Below are 23,406 nucleotides of genomic sequence, written 5' to 3'. Positions count from 1 at the left end.
CTGTGCTATTGTCCTGGGCCTTCCTTGTTTTTAGTTTTAAAAAATTACTTTATTTTAATACCTTGGTTAGCAAAGTTGTTCATAATACAATTTTTTTTTTAGTTACAAAATTGTTCCTGATTGAGTTTCAGTATAGAGTATACAGTACACTTCACCAGTGCACATATTCCACCACCAATGTCCTCAGTTTTTCTCCACCCTCCCGCTTTTTTTGTTTGTTTGTTTTTGGGTCACACCTGGCGTTGCTCAGGGGTTACTCCTCGCTCCATGCTCAGAAATCACTCCTGGCAGGCTCAGGGGACCATATGGGATGCCGGGATTGGAACCAGGACCATATGGGATGCCGGGGTTTGAACCACTGACCTTCTGCATGCAAGGCAAATGCCTTACCTCCATGCTATCTCTCTGGCCCCCCGCCTTTTTTTTAAATTTTTGGACATACATGACAAGGAACAGCTTGGTACTTTGGGGGTGTTTCTGGTGAAGGACTTGAAGGACTTAGGGAATTGAACCCAGGACTCCTGCATGCAAAGCCCTTTGGGAGCGCTCTGTGGCCCAGGAAATTCTTATATTGAGCAGAAGTGTTCTGTTTAATTTTGTTTTGGTACCTTCCTGAGCCATGCATACTCAGCTAATTTCTGCTGTATAATAGTCTATTGAGTACTTGAAGAAAACTTATCTGCCTCCGTTTTCAAGTTAGATAATATACCTCTGTGTTTGTTCAGTATAATTTGGCCAGCAGGGTTTGGTCTGGGAATATGTTATCCAGTGAATAACCTGAGGTTGTCCTTGTTATGCGTAGTTGTTTTTGTTTTTTGTTTTTGGGCCACACCCGATGGCACTCAGGTTACCCCTGGCTCTGTACTCAGAAATTGCTCCTGACAGGCTTGGGGGACCGACCATATGGGATGCTGGGGATTAAAGCCAGGCCTGTCCTGTAGTGGCCGCATGTAAGGCAAACACTCCACTTCAGTGATATCACTCCAGCCCGTTTTTTTCTTTTTTTGCACACCCAGCTTGGTGTGCAGGGTTTAATCCTGACTTGTGCTCAGGTAACAGTCTTGGTATTGTTAGGAGACCATATGGAGTACTAGGGAATTGAACCTGGGTTGGCCGTGTACCAGGAAAGCACCTTCCCCACTGTATTCTCTCTCTGGCCCCCTGAGGTTATCTTTACATGGTCAGTGACTGGATTGGAGTCCTTCCCCTCAGGTTTGATGATTGCTAAGGAACCCCGGAATATCATCACAGTGCAGATGTTTGTCATGTTTGTGGTGCTGGGGTTTGAGCCCAGAACCTCATACAGGCAAGGGCAGTTCTATTCCAGGGGGAGGTCAGCCAGGGAAGCCCCCCACTGCCCTCCCCGCAACATTGCTGCAGGCTGTGATGGCCCAGGGAAGTGTCCTATGAAGGCACAAAGAGGACAGTGTGGGACAAGACACCTTCATGAAGAGCTGCTGTGTATCTGGGTAGTGGTACCCACTCAGTAGGGTGCAGAGGCCAAAGCAGCCTGGTTCCCAGTCCTTCTAGAGCCAGCCGGCCCGCCTGACCCTCAGCACCCTCTTAGAGGTTCCTGTAGACTCTCTCTGTTTACTGAGGTCATCCTGCCCTGACTGGTTTTTCATTCTGGTTCCAGAACTGCCCATCCCATGTACTGATTGTTATGCGGATTCTGTCAGAGGCCAGCTTGGACTTAGCCTGTGGTACCTTTGTACTTCTGGCATTAGGGAGGGCAGAGCTGAGTGTTCATGGTGTTCTTTGCCCTGGAAGACCAGGTTTTGATTTTGCTAAAAGGCTCATGACTGGGAGTGCAGTGACCATGACCAGTATAGTGGTAGCTGGGAGCACAGTGATGAGGACAGTGGCTGCTCAGAGACTGTGCTTCATATGACCATACCTGGTCATACTCATGTCAGTGGTGCTCAGGGCCATGTAGTGCTGGGGCTCAAACCCAGCCTTCTCTCCATGAAGCCTGTGTTGTGTTTTTTTTCCTCTGTCCCAAGAACATTCTTCTTTTTTTTTTTTTTTGGGGGGGGGGGGTTCCACACCCAGCAGTGCTAAGGGGTTACTCCTGGCTCTCTGCTCAGAGAGTGCTCCTGGCAGGCTCAGGGGACCATATGGGTTGCCAGAATTCAAACCACCGTCCTTCTACATGCAAGGCAAATGCACTACTTCCATGCTATCCCTCCGGCCCCCAAGAACATTATTTTCAAAAGCCAAGTGAAAAGGCCAGAGCTGTAGCGCAGCGGGTAGGGTGTTTGCCTCACATATGGCCAACCTAGATTTGATCCCTGCAATCCTATATTGTTCCCTAAGCCTGCCAGGAGTGATTCCTGAGCTCAGAGCCAGGAGTAACCCTGAGCACTGCCAGATGTGGCCCCCAAACCAACCCCCCCCCAAAAGAAAATAAGCCAGGTGAAGAGCTGGAGCTATAGTACAGCAAGTAGGGTGTTTGCCTTGCATGAAGCCAACTCAGGTTCAATCTTGAGTATCCCATATGGTTCTCTGAGCCTGCCAAGAGTCAGCCCTGAGCACAGAGCTAAAAGTCTAAGCTCTGAGCACTGTGGCAGTAAAGAGTGTTGTGGCTGAGGGGCCAGAGAGATAGCACAGTAGTAGGGCATTTGCCTTGTACACAGCTGATCCAAGACAGATGGTGGTTCAAATCCCGGCATCCCATATGGTCCCCTGAGCCCACCAGAAGCGGTTTCTTTTTTTTTTTTTTTTTTTTTTTTTTTGTGGTTTTTGGGTTACACCCGGCAGTGCTCAGGGGTTACTCCTGGCTCCATGCTCAGAAATTGCTCCTGGCAGGCACGGGGACCATATGGGACACTTGGATTCGAACCGATGACCTTCTGCATGAAAGGCAAATGCCTTATCTCCATGCTATCTCTCTGGCCCCTCTTTTTCTTTTTCTTTCTTTTTTTCTTTCTTTCTTTCTTTTTTTTTTTTGCAAGCAGCGATTTCTGAGCACAGAGCCAGGAGTAACCCCTGAGCGCCACAGGGTGGTGTGACCCAAAAAGCAAAAAAAAAAAAAAAAAAAAGAATGTTGAGATCAGTAGCACAGCTGTTTCTTTCTGAGCCCCACTCCCGACCCTCAGTGCTTCTGCATCTGTGGAAGAATCATTGAATGGAAAAGGCAAGTCACATATGGTCTATTTTGGTGCTATTTGGCCTCTGTGGGGGGTGTGCTATTTGGCCTCTGTGGCCCCTTTTCTCTGCCTGCTGCCTGCACGGGACTGACAGCATGGCCCTATGTCTGCTACAGATCTGGAGCCGCAACCACCTGTTTCCCAGTGCGGAGGAGGCCACGCTCTTTCTTGGGACGCTGGACACCATCTTTCTCTTCTCCTATGCCGTGGTGAGTTTCATGGCCTGAATTCAGTATGATCAGAATTTAGTATGGTTCAGTTTTACTTTCTATGAGCCTGCCTTTCCCAGCCACTGCCTCCTACCTCCTCCCTTCATCCTTCTGTCCCTCAATCCCTCCATGTGTTCATCACCCATCTCTCCATCCCTCTTTCCAGCCATATATATTTTTCCATCTGTAAAATAAAAATAAAAATATATCCACAAGTTGGAGACCACCCCAGGCATCGCCTTTCTTTCTTTCTTTTTTTTGGTTTTTGGGTCACAGGGGATACTCCTGACTCTAGGCTCAGAAATCGCTCCTGGCAGGCTCAGGGGACCATATGGGATGCCAGGATTTGAACCACTGTCCTTCTGCAAATGCCCTACTGCTGTGCTTTCTCTTGGCCTCCAAGGCACTGTGTTTCTAATCCTTCAGGCGGACATATCTGATGAAGCAAGGTAGCTGTGGGGAAATAGTACACCAAGCTAGTGAGTTAAAGATTCATTGGAGTTAGTGTGCTTTTTTGCCTTGAGGTCTTTCTCTGCCATGTGCTGCCTATGCCATGCCATGTGCTGTCTCTTCCCTAAAGCCAGACCTGTTCTTTATTATTCAGAACCCCACCTACCAGGGTGAGAGAAGGTCCTATAATCCAGGTGGGCTTTTACATACCAAAAGAAGAGGTTAGGGCCCCCTCATCCCGAGAGATAGCATGGAAGTAGGGTGTTTGTCTTGCATGCAGAAGGACGGTGGTTCGAATCCCGGCATTCCATATAGTCACCCGAGCCTGCCAGGAGTGATTTCTGAGTGTAGAGCCAGGAGTAACTCCTGATGAGTGCTGCCAGGCATGACTCAAAAACAAACAGACAAACAAAAAAAGAAGAGGTTAGGGAAAAAGGAAGTTGGGAGAAAGGTTATATTCATCCACCTGTAGGGAATGGTCCCTAAGCACTACTGGATGTGGCATCCAATAGTAAGCATCCATCTGTCTTCCCTTGCCTTCATTCCATTCAGTCTTGCTTCTGTCTGTTCATCCCTATCCATCTATTCTCTCTGTCTCCATCCATTGATCCTTCTCTCCTGTAACATGAGAAACATGTACAGAGCACATGGCTCGTGCTGGGAACTTTTCCAATATGAACCATTAGAGAATGACAAAGGGGAAAAAAAAACATTTGAAGTCTTTATTCTTGGGGAAGGACTCAGGGACCTTCAGTGGCCACACCCTCTCCTCAAAAGTAAATGACAGGGTGTGCCTGGAGGTACTGATTGCTATGGAGATGAGGTGGTCCAGAAGGGGGTACCAGCAGCCACACAGGATGCTGGGATCAGAGTAGGGTGCTGGGAAGACTGCTAAGTCAGGGATACCTGAAGTAGGCCAGTGGCTCAGTGTGACCCATATGCTGAAGGATAAGGCCAGAAGGTGATAGGGACTGTCCCTGAGGGTGTGCGGGGTCCTGGGGGTAGCAGAGGATGAGGGCTGGCTCTGCAGGGTCTGTGTTGGCAGAGGATGGGTAGAATAGCTGCAGAATAAAGAAAGTGAGGCTCATTTTTATTTTATTTTATTTTTTTTTGTTTTTCGGACCACACCCATTTGATGCTCAGGGGTTACTCCTGGCTAAGTGCACAGAAATGGCTCCTGGCTTGGGGGGACCATATGGGACGCCGGGGGATGGAACCTCGGTCCTTCCTTGGCTAGCACTTGCAAGGCAGACACCTTACCTCTAGCGCCACCTCGCTGGCCCCAGTGAGGCTGATTTTAAGGTCGTTGGGATTCCAAATAAAATTGTGATGGGGGGCCAGAGCAATAGCATAGGGATAGAGCATTTTGCCTACTGGGACGAACCCAGGTTGGATCCCCAGCATCCCATATGGTCCCCCAAGCCTGCCAGGAGCTATTTTTGAGCACAGAGCCAGGAGTAATCCCTGAATGCCACTAAGTGTGGCCTGGTTTATCCCCAGTACCCTATGTAGTACCCAAGCATGGTCAGGAGTGATATCTGAGTTCAGAGCCATAAGGAATTTGTCAATCTCACCAGATGTAACCCCCAAAAGCCAAAAGAAAACAGCATCATAGCTCTTTGGGGACCAGGCAGACTTCATGCCTGGTCTCTTGAGAAGTTTAATGCCTGGCCCCGCAGCACCTTTGAGGGTAGCCCTAGTAGTCTCTGATCTGTGTCACAGTGGCCCTTGAACTTCTTTCATCCTCCCACCCTGCCCTGCAGGCCTCAAGGTGCCTCGAGAGTGAGGGAGATGCTTTTGACTAGCCCATGCCATCTGGCTGGTCTAACATCAAGTGAGCTATTAAGTGTGTTGGCACCTAAATGGGTTTGGAATCAAGATTTTCATTCATGAGGCATTTTTGTTTTTGGGCCTCACCCGATGATACTCGGGTTATTCTTGGCTCTTAGCTCAGGGGTCATTTGTTGAGGTGCTCTGGGGACCATATGGGTTACCAAGGATTGAACCCAGGTTGGCTGCATGCAAGGCAAATGCCCTCTCACTGTGCTATCGCCCATCATGTGGCATATTTAAGGGGAAACCTAGAGTGTGTGGCCCATCTATGTTCTGCTGCTCTTTGGCATCGAGACTCTACCACTCTCTCTAGCTACTCAGGCCTGACCACAGTGCCAGGGCCCGGAGGACAAGGAAGGACACAGGGTCAGCTGAATGCCCTCCCTCTCCCACCTGCCCCTCTGCAGTAGGAGCCGCCATTAGTTCATACCTTGGGCTGAGATGCCCAGTTATGCATGGTTTTTAACCAATGTTGCCCTTATCTGTTCACTTCTTTTTAACTCCCCTTTTAGGAGGTTAGGGGGTCCTAAAGCACCCAGGTTTGGCCAAGATCTCTGAGTCTGGAAGTGTGTCAGAGGCCATAGTAGTTTTACGAAACCCTTAGTAGACACCTCTAGACCTGGGAGCGTGTTTAACTGAGTCCCTCTGTCTGTCGGGTCTATACTGTAGCTTAGACAGTTGCTTAGACAGGACCCCATGACATGGGTTTTTGGGGGTGTTGGGCCATACTCAGCTGTGCTCAGGGGTTAGTCCTGGCTATGCACTTAGAAGTTGCTCCTGGCAGGCTTGGGGGACCATATGGAATGCCGGGGATCGAACCTGGATCAGTCGCATGCATGGCAAACCCACTGTGCTATCGCTCTGGCCCTGACATGAGCTTTCTTCCAGGGCCTGTTCATCAGTGGCATCGTTGGGGACCGCCTCAATCTGCGATGGGTGCTGTCCTTTGGCATGTGCTCATCCGCCCTGGTGGTAAGTGGCAAAGGGCATTGTCCTTGCCTTCCCCACCCAGTGGTCCAGGTTGTTCTACATCTATTGCTTTGTGGAGATCTGGAAGCTCTGCCTTGGGTCCCTCTGGTAGCAGGAGATTTCAGGATACAGTTCTGAGTCTCCTGCAGTGCCATCCCCTAGGAGAGTCCATGCTCTAGACACACACAGGCCACACACAAGTCACCTCTGTCACTGCGCCATGTGTCATGGCGGTTTCCCCCGTATCCTCTTGAGTCCTTCCCCTTCGAGCCTCCCTGCTGTCCGCCTCTCAAGGAGCTCTCTCTTCTGCTGCCATCTGTGCAACTCTGTAGCCTCCCCAGCCTCTAATGACCCCAGTGTCCCTATCCCCGCAGGTGTTTATCTTCGGCACCCTCACAGAGTGGCTGCACTTCTACAACAAGGGGCTCTACTGCTGCCTGTGGGTAGTCAACGGCCTGCTGCAGTCCACGGGCTGGCCCTGCGTGGTCGCTGTCATGGGCAACTGGTTCGGGAAAGCTGGGTAGGCCTCCGTTTTCCCCCTGCGTCTCTTGTGATTGAGCCGGGTTGCCAGAATGTTCTAAGCCATCGATGTTTGTTAGCAGAATCTCTGTCATGGTGGGGACCCTCAGGGAGTGGTTCTTGCCTGTCATTTGGGAGTGAAGTGGATTTGGGCTGATCCAGTACTTTGAACATAGTCAGGGCTTGCTCTTGGCCACAGTTAGATTCTGAGTGAAGCCAAAGAAATTCATTATTTTCTTTCTTTTCATGGGTTTTCTTGTTTTATTTTGTTTTGGGGCCACCTAGTAGTGCTCAGGGATTACTCCTGGCAGGCTCAGGGGACCATATGGGATACTGGGGATTGAACCTGGGTCGATTTGTAAATCAAATGCCCTACCTACTATGCTATTGCTCCAGCCCTTTTCTTGTTTGTTTTTGTTGTTGTTTTTATTGTTATTGTTTGGTGATGCTGAGGGTCACTCCTGGCTCTGCACTCAGGGATCATTCCTAGAGGTGCTCGGGGGATCATATGGTTGCTGGAGATTGAACCCAGGTCGGCCGTGTGCAAGACAAGCACCCTAACCACTGTACCATTGCTTCAGCCTTCCCTTTACGTTTATGTGTTTGGGGGCCACACCCAGCTGTGCTCAGGGCTTACTTGTGGTTCTACACTCAGCGATCACTCTTGGAGGTGCTCAGGAGACCATATTCTGTGCCAAAGACCAAACCGAGGTTGGCCACATGCAAGGCAAGCACTCAACCACTGTCTTGCTCCCAGAAAGTTTTTTTTTTTTTTAATTCTATTTATTTAGGTTTTGGGGCCACACCCAGTGATTGGCCGAGAGTAGAGCAATAGCACAGTAGATAGGGCATTTTTCTTGCATGCGGCCTACCTGGGTTTGATCACCGTCATACCATATGGTTCCCTGAGCCTGCCAGGAGTGATTTCTAAGCGCAGAGGCAAGAGTAAACCCTGAGCACTACTGGGTGTGGCCCAAAAACCACAGACACAGAAAAAGAAATTATTGAGACTAACATCTGAGAATGCAGATTAATTGACCTGTGAACCTTCACTTTTGAGGTAGTCATGTTTAGATTTTTCATTAATCATTGGTGTGCTGGGTGGGAACCCAGGGCCTCAGATAGGGGCCAGCAGGTCACTGGGGTGTTTTGTACTCACAATGCACTGAGAGTCTCCTCTTATCCCAGTGTTCTCTCTGACCCCATCATCTCCACAGCCGTGGTGTCGTGTTCGGCCTCTGGAGTGCCTGTGCGTCGGTAGGGAACATTCTCGGAGCTTGCCTCGCCTCTTCTGTCCTACAGTATGGCTATGAGGTAGGTGTCACCATCCAGATTTCTCTTGAGCATAGACTTTATTTTCTAAGAAAAAATTCTGTGACTATTAAGAATTACCAGGCTGATGGGTCAGAAATAGTACAACAGGGAGGGTGGTTGCTTGCACTGTACTAGGCCAATGCAGGTTCAATTCCCACCACCCCATTTTGGCCCCTGGAGTCCCACCAAAAATGGTCCCTGAGCACCACTAGGTGTGTTCCCAAACATAAAATAAAGAACTGCCATGGAGCTGGAGTGATAGCACAGTGGTAAGATGTTTGCCTTGCATGCAGATGGACTGAGACAGACCCGGGTTCAATCCCTGGTATCCCATATGGTCCCCCGAGCCTGCCAGGAGCTATTTCTGAGCTCTGAGCCAGGAGTAACCCCTGAGCGCCACCAGGTGTGGCCTAAAAACAAAATAGGGGCCGGAGAGATAGCATGGAGGTAAGGCATTTGCCTTGCATGCAGAAAGACAGTGGTTCGAATCCCAGCACCTGAGCCTGTCAGGAGCGATTTCTGAGTGTAGAGCCAAGAATGACCCCTGAGCGCTGGGTGTGACCCAAAAACCAAAGAAAGGGTGGTGCAAGGCTTGTGTGGAAAAGGGACAATCTTGATTAGTGTGATCAATTTGTACCCCTAAAAATCACTTGTGGAGAGAATCCTAATGTACATCAGTGGGAGAAGGAGCATGTAAATTCTGCAGATGAAGATCTAAGCTCCCCACCATCGAAGAATCACCACACATGTGGATGAGAGACCAGCAACATGCACACACACAAAGGTGCAAAATTTGTAAGTGCAGAGCTCCTGGAGCAGGTGGACAGGTTTTTCTGGCACGTAGTCACTGCGATCCCAGGGAATCAAGATTTCATCCTTTCAGTAGATGTTTATTCAGCCATTCTATGTGCTCATAGGCTCAATGGGAGAAGAAAGAGTGTTCTGGGCAGCAGAGATGGGCCTGCCCTGTGAGGGCGGTGGCATTAGCAGGCAGCGTCATGTGCATCAGAGTTGCCCTGTACAGGAATAGGACAAGGGTGCACACCCCACAGGGTGACATGGAGACCCCGCTGTACACTTCCCAGATGAGAACTTTAATTTCACCGGCAAGTTGTGTTTCCCAAGATGTTGGAATGAGCAGCCTGGTTGGCAGTTAGGGGCAGACCCAAGGAATCATGGGGTGGGATGAGGGGATAAGATGAGAGGGGTGTCCTCTGTCAAAATGGCCACTGCACTGACCACTGGGTCAGCAGCTCCCTGCTGAGAGTGACACAGGTCTTGCGATTGCAAGTCTGGAGTGATTACAGACACAATAGTCTGCTCCAGCAGGATGGTAATAGGAGAGCCACGATGGTGGTGGGACCACTATTCAGCTGGCTTAGCTAGTGAACAAGGTGGAGACCATGCATTGGGTGGAGGGCTCGGGTAGATAGGGTGACTCATCTACAGGGAAGGATTCACACAGAGCATCAAATAAGGGGTACAGGCTTCCAAAGTGGCACGTGTTGAGTGTGGCTATTTGGACCAAATAAAGAAAGAATACAGACATACAGGCCAATGGACAGCTCAAAGGACAGGAGGTGCTTGCTTAATGTATGATGGCTCCAGTTCCATTCCTAGCACTATATAATCCCCTGAACCACCAGTAGAAACCCCCAAACACTGGGCTGGAGAGAACCTCTGTGTGGCCCCAAACTGAAGAAAAATAGTTATATGTAGGGTGGGAAAAGAGAGCACAAAGGTTAGGATGCTTGCTCGATTGTGGCCCAGACCCTCCTTGTCTGAATCAGTACACCAAGTGTGGTCCCCCAAGCACTACCTGGCATGACATGAGCCTTAGCATGGCAGGTGTGGCCCAGAAACTTAAATATGTGTGTCTGTGTGCTAGCTTGCATATGCCTGAAAGTCTCTGTCTGTAGGAATTAGGTGTGACACTGGGTACCTGTTGGGAAAATGAGGGTTGGGTGGTGGCAGTATTTACTCTCCGTCTGCCTCTGTCGCCTGAATCCTCTGAGCCAACTGCTGGTTCAGAACATAAATAATTAAAAGTAAGTGGCTCTTCCGACAGGAGATAAATTTTTTAGCAGCTCCCTGAGTGTTTGGTGTCTGAAGACTTCCAGTCCAGTGCCCACAGCGGGGACTTTATGGTCCCCCAGACAAGGTCATCCAGGCTTCACAGCATCTTCCCTGAGTTGTCTTTATTGATTCTGATCGAACTTTTTCTTTATTCTCTCTCTCTACCCCATATTTCACTTCTAGAAATGTACTTTTGGGGCCGGGGGGATACTGCCTTATTCAGAAATTCAAACCCAGACTGGAGTGATAGCACAGTGTGTAGGGTGTTTGCTTTGCATGAGGATGACCTGGACTGACCCTGGTTCGATCCCTAGCATCTGATATGGTCCCCGAGCCTGCCAGGAGTGATTTCTGAGTGCAAAGTCAGGAGTAACCCCTGAACACTGCTGGGTGTGGCCCAAAAAGAAAATAAAAGAAATACAAACCCTCTTTCCCCACCAGGGTCCAAGAAAATCATGCCTGCACTTGGCCCTCTGAGGGTCTCTTGCTCACCCTCCCTGGAATCCCTTCTCTTCCTTCCTACCCCCAACCCCAACCCTATGTTTTACTGTCCCCCACTGCACTCCTGCGGCTGGGGTGCAAGAGCAGGGCTGTCTATACCTTTTTTTTCTAGCTCTTCCTCGGAGCCTGACCTCACTGCCTCTCTCCTCACTTCCATCCCTAGCTGCCTCTCAGGGCTGGGCTCTCCCTGACTCAGCTGCTGTGCCTGCTCTTGGTTACTCCCTGGATCTTGGTACTCCTTGGATGGGGAAACCACAGGCCCTGGCTGTCCTGAGATGCCTCCCAGGGTGCAGAGATTCAAGGAGTTCCTGCCTATTTCCAGACTGTCATCATCTCTAGTGCCCCGGGGGCCTCAGTGCTTGGGAGAGAACAGAGTCCACTTAAGTGCTTCAGGCTCACAGTTTACAACCCTCAGGCCTTCCCCGGGTCTTCCTGTCTCTGATTCTGCCCCTAGTGACTGTCCCCACATGTCCTCTCTTGCAGTATGCCTTCCTGGTGACAGCGGCTGTACAGCTTGCTGGCGGAATCGTCATCTTCTTTGGGCTCCTGGTGTCACCAGAAGAGATTGGTGAGGACTGGGGGATGGTGGTGGCCATTCTTCCCAGAGCTCTGGGCCCCTGGGTTAGGGGTCCTGAGATGGGATGGCCGTACGTCTGAGGCAGGGAGTTAATTCACAGTTGGGACCCTGGCTGGATCTCAACTGTTGCCAGCCATCTCTAGTCTCAGGAAGCAACTGGCCTCTCTCCGAGTGCAGCAGAGCTGCAGGGGCCAAGAGCTGTCTGGCTCTTTGGTACCAGAGGTGTCAGATTAGTAGTCTTCATTAGCCATCTTATGATCAAGAATGTCACCCACTTAAAGCAGCTTTACTCTGGGGCCGGAGGTAAGGCGTTTGCCTTCCATGCAGAAGGACGGTGGTTCGAATCCCAGCATCCCACATGGTCCCCTGAGCCTGCCAGGAGTGATTTCTTTTTTTTTTTTTTTTTTTTTTTTTTTTTTTTTTTTGTGGTTTTTGGGTCACACCCGGCAGTGCTCAGAGATTATTCCTGGCTCCAGGCTCAGAAATTGTTCCTGGCAGGCACGGGGGACCATATGGGACGCCGGGATTCGAACCGATGACCTCCTGCATGAAAGGCAAACGCCTTACCTCCATGCTATCTCTCCGGCCCCGCCAGGAGTGATTTCTGAGTGAAGAGCCAGGAGGAACCCCTGAGCGCTGCCGGGTGTGACCCAAAATAAAACAAACAAAAAAAGTACAACAACCAAACAAAAAAAAAAGGCAGCTTCACTCTGATGTTGTCAGCTTTATGGAAACCCAAGTGCAGGACATGTGCTCTTGAGTGACCTTTCAGGATTTTAGGAGGCCACCTCGGTTTCAGAGCCCAGGAGAGGAAAACCCTGCCACCCTTCTGGGAGCTCTGTCTGGCACAGACCTTCTAGAAGTCACATTCTTAATGCTGGGATTTGGGGGACATTTCAGGTCTCCCTGCGGTTGAGGCTGACCAGCATGCTGAAGAAGACTCGCACAGGCCACTCATCAGTGGGGTGGACAACGAAGATGAGTATGACCCGAATTACTCCATCCAGGAAGACCCCGTGACCCCCGCTGCCCCTGCCCAGGCCATCAGTTTCCACCAGGCATGTTGCCTTCCAGGTGTCATCCCGGTAAGTGATTGCAAGAGATCCTCCAAGTGAGGGCCCATCTCTCAGCTTCCGGCCCTTTGAAACTTCATTTCAGAAATGGGCTTTTCAGAGGCAGCATGCACTTCAGCTAGCTTCTACCTTGTCACCCCCAAAATGTTAAATTCTGTTTGCTCTTTATTTTTGGTGCCAGGTGCCAGTTTCCATTCTGGGGGTGGGGGCAGAGGAAGGCCACAGCGTGATTTAGATTCAGCCTCTCATGATGGCTCAGTTTTTGTTGTTGTTTTGTTTTTGTTTTTGAGCCACACCTGGCGGCACTCGTGTTACTCCTGACTCTATGTTCAGAAATCATTCCTGGCAGGCTCAGGGGATCATATGGGATGCCAGGGATCCAACCCAGGTCTGTCCTGGGTTGGCTGCATGCAAGACAAATACTCTACCCCTGTGCTATTACTCTGGCCCCATGACGGTTCAGTTCTAGTAAGAGCATAGGAAAGCCCAGGGGGAAGAGTAATATGAGGCCTTGGCCTGGATTGCCCTCCAGCTTCAGGTTGTAGACCTGATCTGGAGTTGGAAGAAGTTGGCCACACCAGTATTTTTCTAGAGACCGCAGGGGCCCTTGAAGGATTCTAGACTTGAGTGCATCCATACAGCTAGGATGATTTGCACAGTCCTGTCAGCTAGTTTCCTTGACCCCATGGTGTTCTCACCATGCTGTGGAGAGAGCTTCTATGAGCCTAGCTTCAGAGCAATGCCTTCTTGCTCTCTGCTGTTAGAATGCTGGCATCAACACTGATCTCGCCTATCATTGTTTTCTTGGGATGCACAGGAGCAGAAGTTAAAGAGGCCTAGGTTGGGGCCAGAGGAATAGTACAGCAGGTAAGGTGTTTGCCTTGCATATGTCCAATCAGATTCAATACCTGACATCTCAGATAGTCCTGAGCACCATCAGGAATGATCCCTGAGTGCAGAGCCAGGAATAAGCCCTGAGCACCCCTCACAGTGTGATCCCAAAACAAGCAAACTGAAGTGGGCCTGGGGTTACCTTCCTAGCTTTTCCCACTAGCTCTCATTGAGAACTGAGCTGACTTACTCGGCATACCCTCACTAGCCACTAGCCCTACTGCCTTAAAGCCTTCCAAGGGGACTGGAATGGAGTGCAATTGTATCACGACCAAGTACTTGATAAGTCCCCACTGTTCCGATCGTGGTTTGCTTCACATTGGATCATTCTTTTTGTGACTCCAGGTGAGGACTGACCTTAGCAAACTGACAGGTCACTCTGACTTAGAAGAACCAGCACAAGTCCCCACATTTCTTGCCCCAAAGGGTGGCATGTGTGGCATAAGGGAAATAGCAGGATTGTTCTTAGGCTAAAGGTTTGCTTTCTTTTTTCTTTAAAACTAGTTATTAGAGGGGTGGGAGTTGTGGCACAGCAATAGGGCTTTTGACTTGCACGTGGCTAGAACAAACCACGGTTCAATTCCCTGGAGTCCCATGTGATCCCCAAGCCAAGAGCGAATTCTGAACTCATAGCCAGGAGTAACCCCTGAGCATAACCAGGTGTGGCCCAATAAACCAAACCAAACCAAAACAAAACAACTAGTTATTAGAGGGTCTCCAGCAATAGCACAACAAATAGGATGTTTGTCTTGTACTCTGCCAACTCAGATTCTAAACCTGGCATCCCATGCATTCTTCTGAGCCTGCCAGTAATAATTTCTGAGCACAGAGCCAGGAGTAACCCCTGAGCACTGCCTGCTGTGGCCCATAAAGCCAAAAACAGACTAGCAAGAATAGCCTCACTGGTAGGCTGAATTGATATAATAGCAGATAGGGTGCTTGTCTTGCACGCAGCCAACCTTGGTTCCATCTCCAGCATTCCCGAGCATTGCCGGAGATAATTTCTGAGTGTAGAGACAAAGTAACCCCTGAGCATCATCAATTGTGGCTCCCTTCTCACCCCCCCCCCCAAATCCCCACTGCTAATTCATTCCTGACACAGGACAGAAGCCTGTCTGGCTGAGAATGGCGTTCTCCAGATCTGCCAGCCTTTTGTCCCCTGCCCTGGGAAAGAAAGAAAATTGACTTCACGGAATTCCTTTGTCTCTGTCATTGTGGACTGTCTGGACAAAATGCACAGTGGGACGAGTCCTGCCCGGGGAGCTGCATTAACCCAAGTGATGCCGAGGGAGTTATTGGCTGCTCCAAGGAAAGGAATGTAGCAGCCAGACACCCTTTGAAGCCAGTTCCCTTGGTGGTGACAGGATTTCCCAGGGATCAGGTGGGGGAGATCAGACTCAAGTCTGCCCCTAAATCAGACCCAGGTTTCATGGTCTTTCATTTCTGACTTACCAAACAATTCTCCAGACAACTTCTTTCCCTTCCCACTGGCTGTGGTCCACACATCCCCTTGGAAATGAGCATGTGGGAAGCTTTTCTGTGAGGGCCTTGCTCGGGCCTTCAGGCTCATTTGCTCATTTGCCATTGCTTTCTGTGTTTCTGAAAATGTTGAGCAGGGAGAGCGCTTGGAGAAGACTTGGCCGTCTGTGCTGTGGAATAGGGGAGCCTGACGTGGGCCAGATTTATTTGCACATGGTTAATGCTCATGTGTGGCGTTCATGCCTTTATCTTTGTCTGACTGAGGAAATAAGAGAATGTGCCCTCCCTGCTTTGTAGGTTCAAAGTTCTTGTTGCTTCTACTGGAACTGAAAGGAGGAGAGTCTGGGGACAATTCAGAAATAGTCATACACATTTTGTATTCTAAGGGGGCCTCCTGTCTCTGTCTTTCCTGAGCAGATGGGAAGTACAGAGGGGGGACTTTAGGAAGAGACAGGCAATGGGAATGTATACAATGTCTCGGGATTTTTTTGTTTTTGGTTGGGTTTCAGTCATAAAAAGACTTCACCAGTGCAACATTTTCATCACCAATGCCCCCCCTTTCACCTTCCTCCCCCACGCCCTGCCTATCTTTGAGACAGGCATTCTATTTCTCACTTACTACCACTGTCATGGTAGTTGTCAGTGTAGTTGTTTCTCTAACTGAACTCACCACTCTTTGTGGTAAGCTTCATACTGTGGGCTGGTCCTTCTAGCCCTCATCTGTATTGTGTCTACGTATTATTACCATATTGTCTTTTATTTTTCTTAAATTCCACAGGTGAGTGAAACTATTCTATGTCTATCTCCCTCTGACTTATTTCCTTCAGCATAATAGTCCATAATAGTCCATCCATGTGTAGGAAAAATTCATGACTTCATTTTTCTGATGGCTTTCATAGTATTCCATTGTGTATATGAAACTGTAGTACATATACAATGTGTCATTTAAAGTTCAGGTAGTGGGATCTGGAGTGATAGCACTGCATTTGCCTTGCACGCAGCCGACCTGGCACCTACGCGGATTCAATCCCCAACATCCCATCCTGAGCCTTCCAGGAGCGATTTCTGAGCACAGAGCCAGGAGTAACCCCTGAGCACTGCCAGGTGTGGCCCAGAAACCAAAAAACAAAATAAATAAAGTCCAAATGCTGGGGTCTGGAGTGATAGTACAGTAGGTAGGGCATTTCCTAGCACTACAGCTGGCCTGGGTCTGATCCCCAGCATCCCATATGGTCCCTGAACCTTCCAAGAATAATTTCTAAGCACAGAGCCAGGAGTAAACCCTGAGTATTGCCAGATGTGGCCCAAGAAACAGAACATACACTTGCACAAAACCACGAAAAGTCCAGGTGCTCTTCATACTGAACATCTTGCTTTTGTTTTGTTTTTTATTTAAACACGTTTTTAAACTTTACTTTCTAGTTTTTTGTTTTTGTTTTGTTTTGGTTTGTTTTTTGGGTCACACCAGCACTGTTCAGGGGTCACTCCTGCCTCCACGCTCAGAAATCACTCCTGGCAGGCTCGGGGGACCATATGGGATGCCGGGATTCGAACCTCCGTCCTTATGCATGAAAGGCAAACACCTTACCTCCATGCTATCTCTCCAGCCCCTAGTTTCTAGTTTTAAGCTCGTTATGTTGTGATTTTTTTTTTAAGTTGTGCTTTACAGTTTTGTTCAGAATGCTGATGCCCCATTGAATGTTTCGTTGCAGTACTCGCTGGCTTATGCCTGCTTGAAGTTGGTAAACTACTCCTTCTTCTTCTGGCTGCCCTTTTATCTGAGTAACAACTTTGGGTGGAAGGAGGCCGAAGCAGATAAGCTGTCCATTTGGTACGACGTTGGCGGAATCATAGGTAAATGTTTGCAAGGCGTCATTTTGTTTTGTTTTGTTTGTTTGGGTCTTTTCCTTTGTCTCATTTCAGGCTCATACCTCGAAGTCCTCAGTGCTTACTCCTGGCTCTGAGCTCAGGGTTCACTCTTGGCAGGCTCAGGGGACCAGATGGGTTGTTGGGGATTGAAACTTGGTCAGCTGCAAGCAAGGCAAGCACCTTTACCTGCTGCGTTTTTGCTTTGTCTGTTTTCTGTAACAAAGAGAAAGTCATTCATCCCTTTCACTGGGTTCTGAAACTGGCCTTGGTGATTAATTAGACTTGAGAGAAGTTCAGAGAGGCTGAGCATCTGCTCTGCTTGCAAGAGATGCCATGTTTGATTCCCCAAACACTGCCAGGAATAGTTCCTGAGCACTGCCCAAGCCAGGAGTAGCCCCTGAGCACTGCTGGGTGTGGCCCCCAAGCAGAACATGAACAGAGGTTTGATTCCTTAGCCCACAGCTCATTCCCCCAGTAAAAAGCCGAACTTGGAAAACAAGACATCCCCCTGAATGGGAGCTGGACCTGAATGCTGTGTGGAATGTCTGGGCTCTAATCGCTCCTGGGGGCTTCCTCAGTGGGACCATTTATGCCTAAGTGCCATCTTTATTCTACAGTTGATTGTGTGTATCAGACCAGGTCAGCATGTGAATGTTCTGTCCTGACCCCTGCCTCGTCCTGAAACATCCCAGGCCAGAGAAGAAAAATGTCATGAATAACAGTTTCTGGAGTGTCCAATTGCTCTGGTTTGAAAAGTACCAGGAGGTGATTTTTTGTTTGTTTGTTTTTGTTTTTGTTTTTGGGCCACACCCAGCGTTACTTTGACTCTGCACTCAGAAATTGCTCCTCACTCCTGGCAGGCTCGGGGGACCCTATGGAATGCCGGAGATCAAATCCAGGTCTGTCCCTGGTCAGCTGCATGCAAGGCAAACACCTTACCACTGTGGCATCATTTTGGCCTCAAAGAAGGTGATTTGTTTTTGATAAATTTTGAGTTTGGGGCCTCACATGATGGTGCTCAGGTGTTCATAGGTTGGTTCTCCCCTCATGCTGGGGACTCTGTGGTGTCAGAGATTGAACCTGTGTCTCCTGCAGAGAAAACCTTCACTGGTCCTCCTCTTGAGGATTAGTCTCAGGCTTATCTTTTTCCCTTTTTCTAAATGCACAAGAACCAGCTGGAGGCTTCCCAGCTGGTGTGAGAAAGGGATGCAGCAAGGGATGATGGGTAGGTGGATGCATTTTCCTGTGTTTTATTCTGGTGTCTTGATTTCTGTTGTCCTTTATCCATCAGCCATCACAGTGATGAATAGTTGAGGAATCTTCCTGGAAGAAATGTGTAAAGGGGAGCTGGAGTGATAGCACAGTGGTAGGGTGTTTGCTTTGCACGCATCCAACCTGGGATGGACCCTGGTTACATTCCTGGTGTCCTATATGGTCCCCCGAGCTAGCCAGGAGCAATTTTGAGCACAGAGCCAGGAGTAACCCCTGAGCACTGCCAGATCTGACCAAACCCTCCAAAAGAGAAATGTATAAAGGAAGTTTGTTTTTATTTGTGTGGGGCATATAGAGACACCCAGTGGCTTCTCAAAGGATTTCAGGACTATGCCTGGTGACTTTCAGTTGATTGATTTAGCTATTCAATGCCAAGGCTTAAGTTGCACTTCCTGCTCGGGTTCCATGGTCCTAGGGGCCTTTAGGCCTGCATTTCATGGTGTTGTGGGGGCTACCTGGTGCCAGATACCAAACCCCTTATCCGTATGGAGGAAAGTTGTAAGATCTCTCAGGGTTGCCCAGTGACAGGATTCTGAGAGGGGCAGAGATGCCATGGTCAGCATGTTCCTACCATCATAGAGAGCAGCCATGAGCTCTGTTCTTTCTCCCTCTCTCTCTGCTTAAAGGTGGGACTCTCCAGGGCTTCATCTCGGACCTGCTGCAGAAGCGTGCACCTGTGTTAGCCCTCAGCTTGCTCCTGGCCATTGGCTCTCTTGTGGGCTACAGCCGTGAGTGTTCCTCTGCTTTCTTGTCTCCTGGGCCCTCCACTGGCGATAGCCAGGTCCTGGCATCTGCTGTCATTCACACTGATCTCCCTTTGCTTCTCTGTGGCCACAGCTGGCTCCAGGGGCCCAGCAATGGAGCCAATAAAGCCATAAATGTGGAGGGTTTCCAAAGAGGCGGGTAGTAATTAGTGGGTTCCCAGCCTGTCCACACCACTCCTCTGTGGGAGGGAGGGCCTTTTGAGCTCTTTAAAGGACTCATTAACTGGGAACAGAAGGCCCCTTAGTGGAGGAGGTTGGGGTGCAGAGCCATGCCCCTTTGTTTTCCTGGGTGGTAGCGGGGGATCCCCCTTCATGAACTGCCTCCCTGAACTACTCTTCTCCCCCACAGGTTCTCCCAATGACAAGTCCATCAACGCTCTCCTGATGGCTGTGACAGGTATGGGCAGCTCCATGTTCCTCTCAGGGAAGATGGGGGATAGGGGGTGTCAACCCGAGTTCAAGTGCCCTGAAAGCCGGAGTTCTGGGGCCTCAGAGAACCCACGGGAAGATGCCCCTGCAGCGCCTCGGCTCGTGGGTGCAGGAGCACCTCTCAATGTGGAGATGGGCCGAAACCTGGGTAATCTGCTTCGAGCCAGCCCTTTCTCTGGCCTCCCCACTTCCCTGGCCTGGGAAGCGGGGCAGCAAAGATGGTCTGCTCTGAAACTTTGTTTTGTATTGTTCTTGTTTCTGGGCCTGTACAACGTTCCTGTACAACGACACTCGGGTTACTCCGGCTCTGCACACAGAAATCACTCCTGGCAGGCTTGGGGGACCATATGGAATGCCGGGAATCAAACTTGGGTGCCATGTAAGACAAATGCCCTACTGGCTGCACTATTGCACTGGACCTCTGAAGCTGTTTTGAGGAGGGTGGCTCTGCTGGCCGCATGAAACCTGTGACATGAGTCCCATGGTCTGATTGGCAGGGACAGGTGTCTGTTGGTCTAAGTTGGGCCTGTCAGTGAGTGGAGCCAGCTGAACCACCAGCACCGAGGGCTAGGTTTCTCCTCGGTTCCCTCTTGCCATTTTCTCACTCTGCATGGTTGGATGTGAGTAGTCTGATTCCCATGTGATGAAATGCCACTGTTAAAGAATTTGACAGCAAGCATCATTAGTGCACATTAGCCTAATGAGAACACATTTCCTGGCGTTCAAAAGGCCATGTTCACACTCAGATCTCTCCTTTCTGAAACATAAACCAGTCATCATTCGAGAAGAAGCGATTGGATGCTGCTTAAAATCAATAGTTTTGGGGGCCGGAGAGATAGCATGGAGGTAAGGCATTAGCCTTGCATGCAGAAGGTTGGTGGTTCGAATCCCAGCATCCCATATGGTCCCCCAAGCCTGCCAGGAGTGATTTCTGAGTGTGGAGCCAGGAGTGACCCCTGAGCGCTGCCAGGTGTGACCTGGCAAATATACTTAAGAACAATAGTTTGGAGGCCAGATCCATAGCACAGCAGGAGGGCATTTGTTTGCCTTGCATGTGTCCAACCCCCGACGAACACCAGTGATTCCTGGCATCCCATATTGTTCCCCGTGCCTGCCAGGAGCGATTTCTGAGCACAGAGCCAGAAGTAACCGCGGGGTGTGACCCAAAAACCAAAACCAAAAACAATAGTTTGTAAACTGTAAAAACCTAGAATTCCCTTTCTCCCTACTACTCTCCCATGTCCTAACCTAAATTCTGGGCTAAGACCCTGCCAGATTGATTGCTGTTAGCGCGAGGAGTCACTTGGGGGTTTGATCTTGGTGCCTTTCAGGGTTTTTCATCGGTGGCCCCTCGAACATGATCAGTTCTGCCATCTCAGCGGATCTGGGTCGCCAAGAGCTGGTTCAAGGGAGCAGCGAGGCTCTGGCGACGGTCACGGGGATCGTGGATGGGACGGGGAGCATTGGTGCTGCCGTGGGCCAAGTGAGTATGGGGTCGCAGTGGGTGGAAGGCGCATATGTGGGATGACTGACCATTTGCCTGTGGGTTTCGGTAGGTGGCGCTAGTGCACCTGTGTGCCGTCCCAGAGCCCCTCCCAGGTGCCTGGAGAAGGTGTCAGTCTACATCACTCCTTTGTACCTGAACCTCTTAGGACCTTTCTAGAATCAGGCCAGTTCCTCTGTAGTATGCTCCTTCCTCCCAGCCTGGCTCTGGCCTTTCACCACAGGAAATTGTATCTACACTGCTGGGTCCCCGGTAGGACAAACCGCTCTGCTTCCTCTGACTTAAAGACAGTCGGGAATGTCTTGTATCATTGGGACTGGGAGAGTCAGGAAAGGATTGCGCATTGCTAAGACTATTGTAGTTTGGTTTTTTTTTTTTTTGGTTTTGGTTTTTGGTTTTTGGGTCACACCCGGCAGTGCTCAGGGGTTACTCCTAGCTCTATGCTCAGAAATCGCTCCTGGCAGGCACAGGGGACCATATGGGATGCCGGGATTCGAACCACCGTCCTTCTGCATGAAAGGCAAACGCCTTACCTCCATGCTATCTCTCCGGCCCCAGATTATTGTAGTTTGGCAGAGTTAGTTTATGGGGTTTTTTTGTTTGTTTGTTTGTTTTGCTTATTTGTATTTTGGGGGCCAGACCTGGCAGTGCTCAAGGCTTACTCCTGGCTCTATGTGCTATAGGAACATTCCCGGCCAAACTCAGGGAATCATTAGGGGTGCTGGGGATTGAACCTGGGCTGGCCACCTGCTGTCCTGTCTCTCTGGCCTATGGTGTTAGTTTTTCTTTGGCTTTGTTTTCTTTTGGTGTCTGAAACTTTGGGCTTGCTTCCTGTACTACACAGGGAACCATGAAGTGCCAAGAATCAAATCTGGGCTCCCCTCTGCAAAGCAGGTGCTCAGCTTTCTTAGCATCATCCTGGCCTTTAGGAGATTCACCTTCCTTAGTTAAGGGTTGATGTTTTTTTGAAGGTTTGTTTGTTTTATGGTTTGGTGTTTTTTTGTTTGTTTGTTTTTCTTGTTTTTGAGTCATACCCAGTGGCACTTAGGAGTTACTCCTGGCTCTGCACTCAGAAGTCGCTGCTGCAGGCTCAGGGGACCATATGGGATGCCGGTATTCAAACTGGGGTCTGTCCTCTGTTGGCCATGTGCAAGGCAAAACGCCTTACCACTGTGCCATCGCTCTGGCCCTTTTGTTTTATGTTGCATCCCTAAGATTATTGCATTTTGGCAGAATTAGTTTATGAGGTTTTCTTTGTTTGCTTGTTTATATTTTGGAAGCCAGACCTGGCAGTGCTCAGCGCTTCCCTGGATCTGAGCTCAGGGATTACTGCTGTGGGATTTGAGGTATTGTGTTGAGGTTCTGGAGATTGAACCTGAGTTGGCCATATGCAAGGCAAGTGCCTTACCCACTTTACTCTCTCTGGCCCCTAGATGATATTTTTTTAAACACGTCTATTTTTTTGGAGGGGGAAGGATTTAATTAACTTCTTTTGGAGCAGACATCAGCTGTTGCTTCATAGTCATTGGAGTTTGAAAACCACTGGGCTCCCCTGGGCTTCACAGATGGAGAGAGGACAGGTGCTGTGTCACAGGTATGAAACAGATGTGGAAGGCTGATCTTGTGTAAATAAAAATCCACGAGTAGAGTGGTGAGACTGCCCCAGGCACTGTTTCTTTTTTTGTTTTGTTTTGTTTTTTGTTTTTTTGTTTTTTGGGCCACACCTAGCGGTGCTTAGGGGTTACTCCTGGCTGTCTGCTCAGAAATAGCTCCTGGCAGGTACGGGGGACCATATGGGACACCGGGATTCGAATCAACCACCTTTGGTCCTGGATTGGCTGCTTGCAAGGCAAACACCGCTGTGCTATCTCTCCGGGCCCCCAGGCACTGTTTCTAACCCCTTATGCTGACAGGTCTAATGAAGCAGGGTAACGAATGGTAGAGAAATAATACCAAGCCAGTCAGGGAAGAGTCCTAGGATTCATTCTGCTTTTTGCCTCATGGGCTCTTTCTGCCATGTGCTCCCTCTGCGCCCCCAAAGCCAGAACTGCTCTTCCTTTATTCTCCAGAACCAAATCCACCAGGTGGGGGGAAGGTCCTATAATAATTTTGGTGGGCTTTACATGCCAAAAGAAGAGGTTACTAGGAAGAGGAAGTTGGGGGAACACCTTTCTTTGGGGTTGATAGCTGGGTATTATTTTATAATCTTGACTGTCTCAAGTACAAGAGACAATGCTTGTTTGTGCTCAGAGCCCAGGTGTGACCTTGAGTCCAGGACTGGACTGACTCCCATAGGGTGCAGCAGCAGAGTGGAGAGTAAATCATTGTCAGCCTCATTCATTTCCCTTCTGTGTTGATCATGGGTGACTTCCAGTGCCTGAGCAGTGAAATACCCAGCTCCATGACCTGGTATTAAAAAACATGCTCAGAGGGCCAGAGAAGTAGCACAACAGTGGGGCGTTTGCCTTGCATGCTACCAACCGGGGGAGGGACCTGGTTTGATTCTCGCCATCCCATATGGTCCCCCA

At 49.5% G+C, this 23,406-nt stretch overlaps 1 protein-coding gene across 1 annotated transcript in view; it reads left to right on the top strand.

Annotated features, from left to right (window-relative positions):
• SLC37A3 (solute carrier family 37 member 3) overlaps positions 1-23,406 on the top strand; it is a 38,405-nt gene that overhangs the window by 12,155 nt on the left and 2,844 nt on the right. The window contains exons 4-13 of the mRNA XM_049774876.1: positions 3,266-3,358; positions 6,530-6,613; positions 6,985-7,130; positions 8,347-8,443; positions 11,504-11,588; positions 12,498-12,682; positions 16,753-16,894; positions 18,808-18,909; positions 19,295-19,342; positions 20,706-20,857. Coding sequence (XP_049630833.1) covers positions 3,266-3,358; positions 6,530-6,613; positions 6,985-7,130; positions 8,347-8,443; positions 11,504-11,588; positions 12,498-12,682; positions 16,753-16,894; positions 18,808-18,909; positions 19,295-19,342; positions 20,706-20,857 — 1,134 coding nt within the window. The remainder of the gene's footprint in view (positions 1-3,265; positions 3,359-6,529; positions 6,614-6,984; positions 7,131-8,346; positions 8,444-11,503; positions 11,589-12,497; positions 12,683-16,752; positions 16,895-18,807; positions 18,910-19,294; positions 19,343-20,705; positions 20,858-23,406) is intronic.

Source organism: Suncus etruscus, chromosome 1 (genome assembly GCF_024139225.1).
Source record: "Suncus etruscus isolate mSunEtr1 chromosome 1, mSunEtr1.pri.cur, whole genome shotgun sequence".
NCBI classification, from domain to species: domain Eukaryota; kingdom Metazoa; phylum Chordata; class Mammalia; order Eulipotyphla; family Soricidae; genus Suncus; species Suncus etruscus.
Note: the sequence above shows the minus strand (reverse complement) of the source record. Positions and strands in the feature narration are given on the sequence as shown.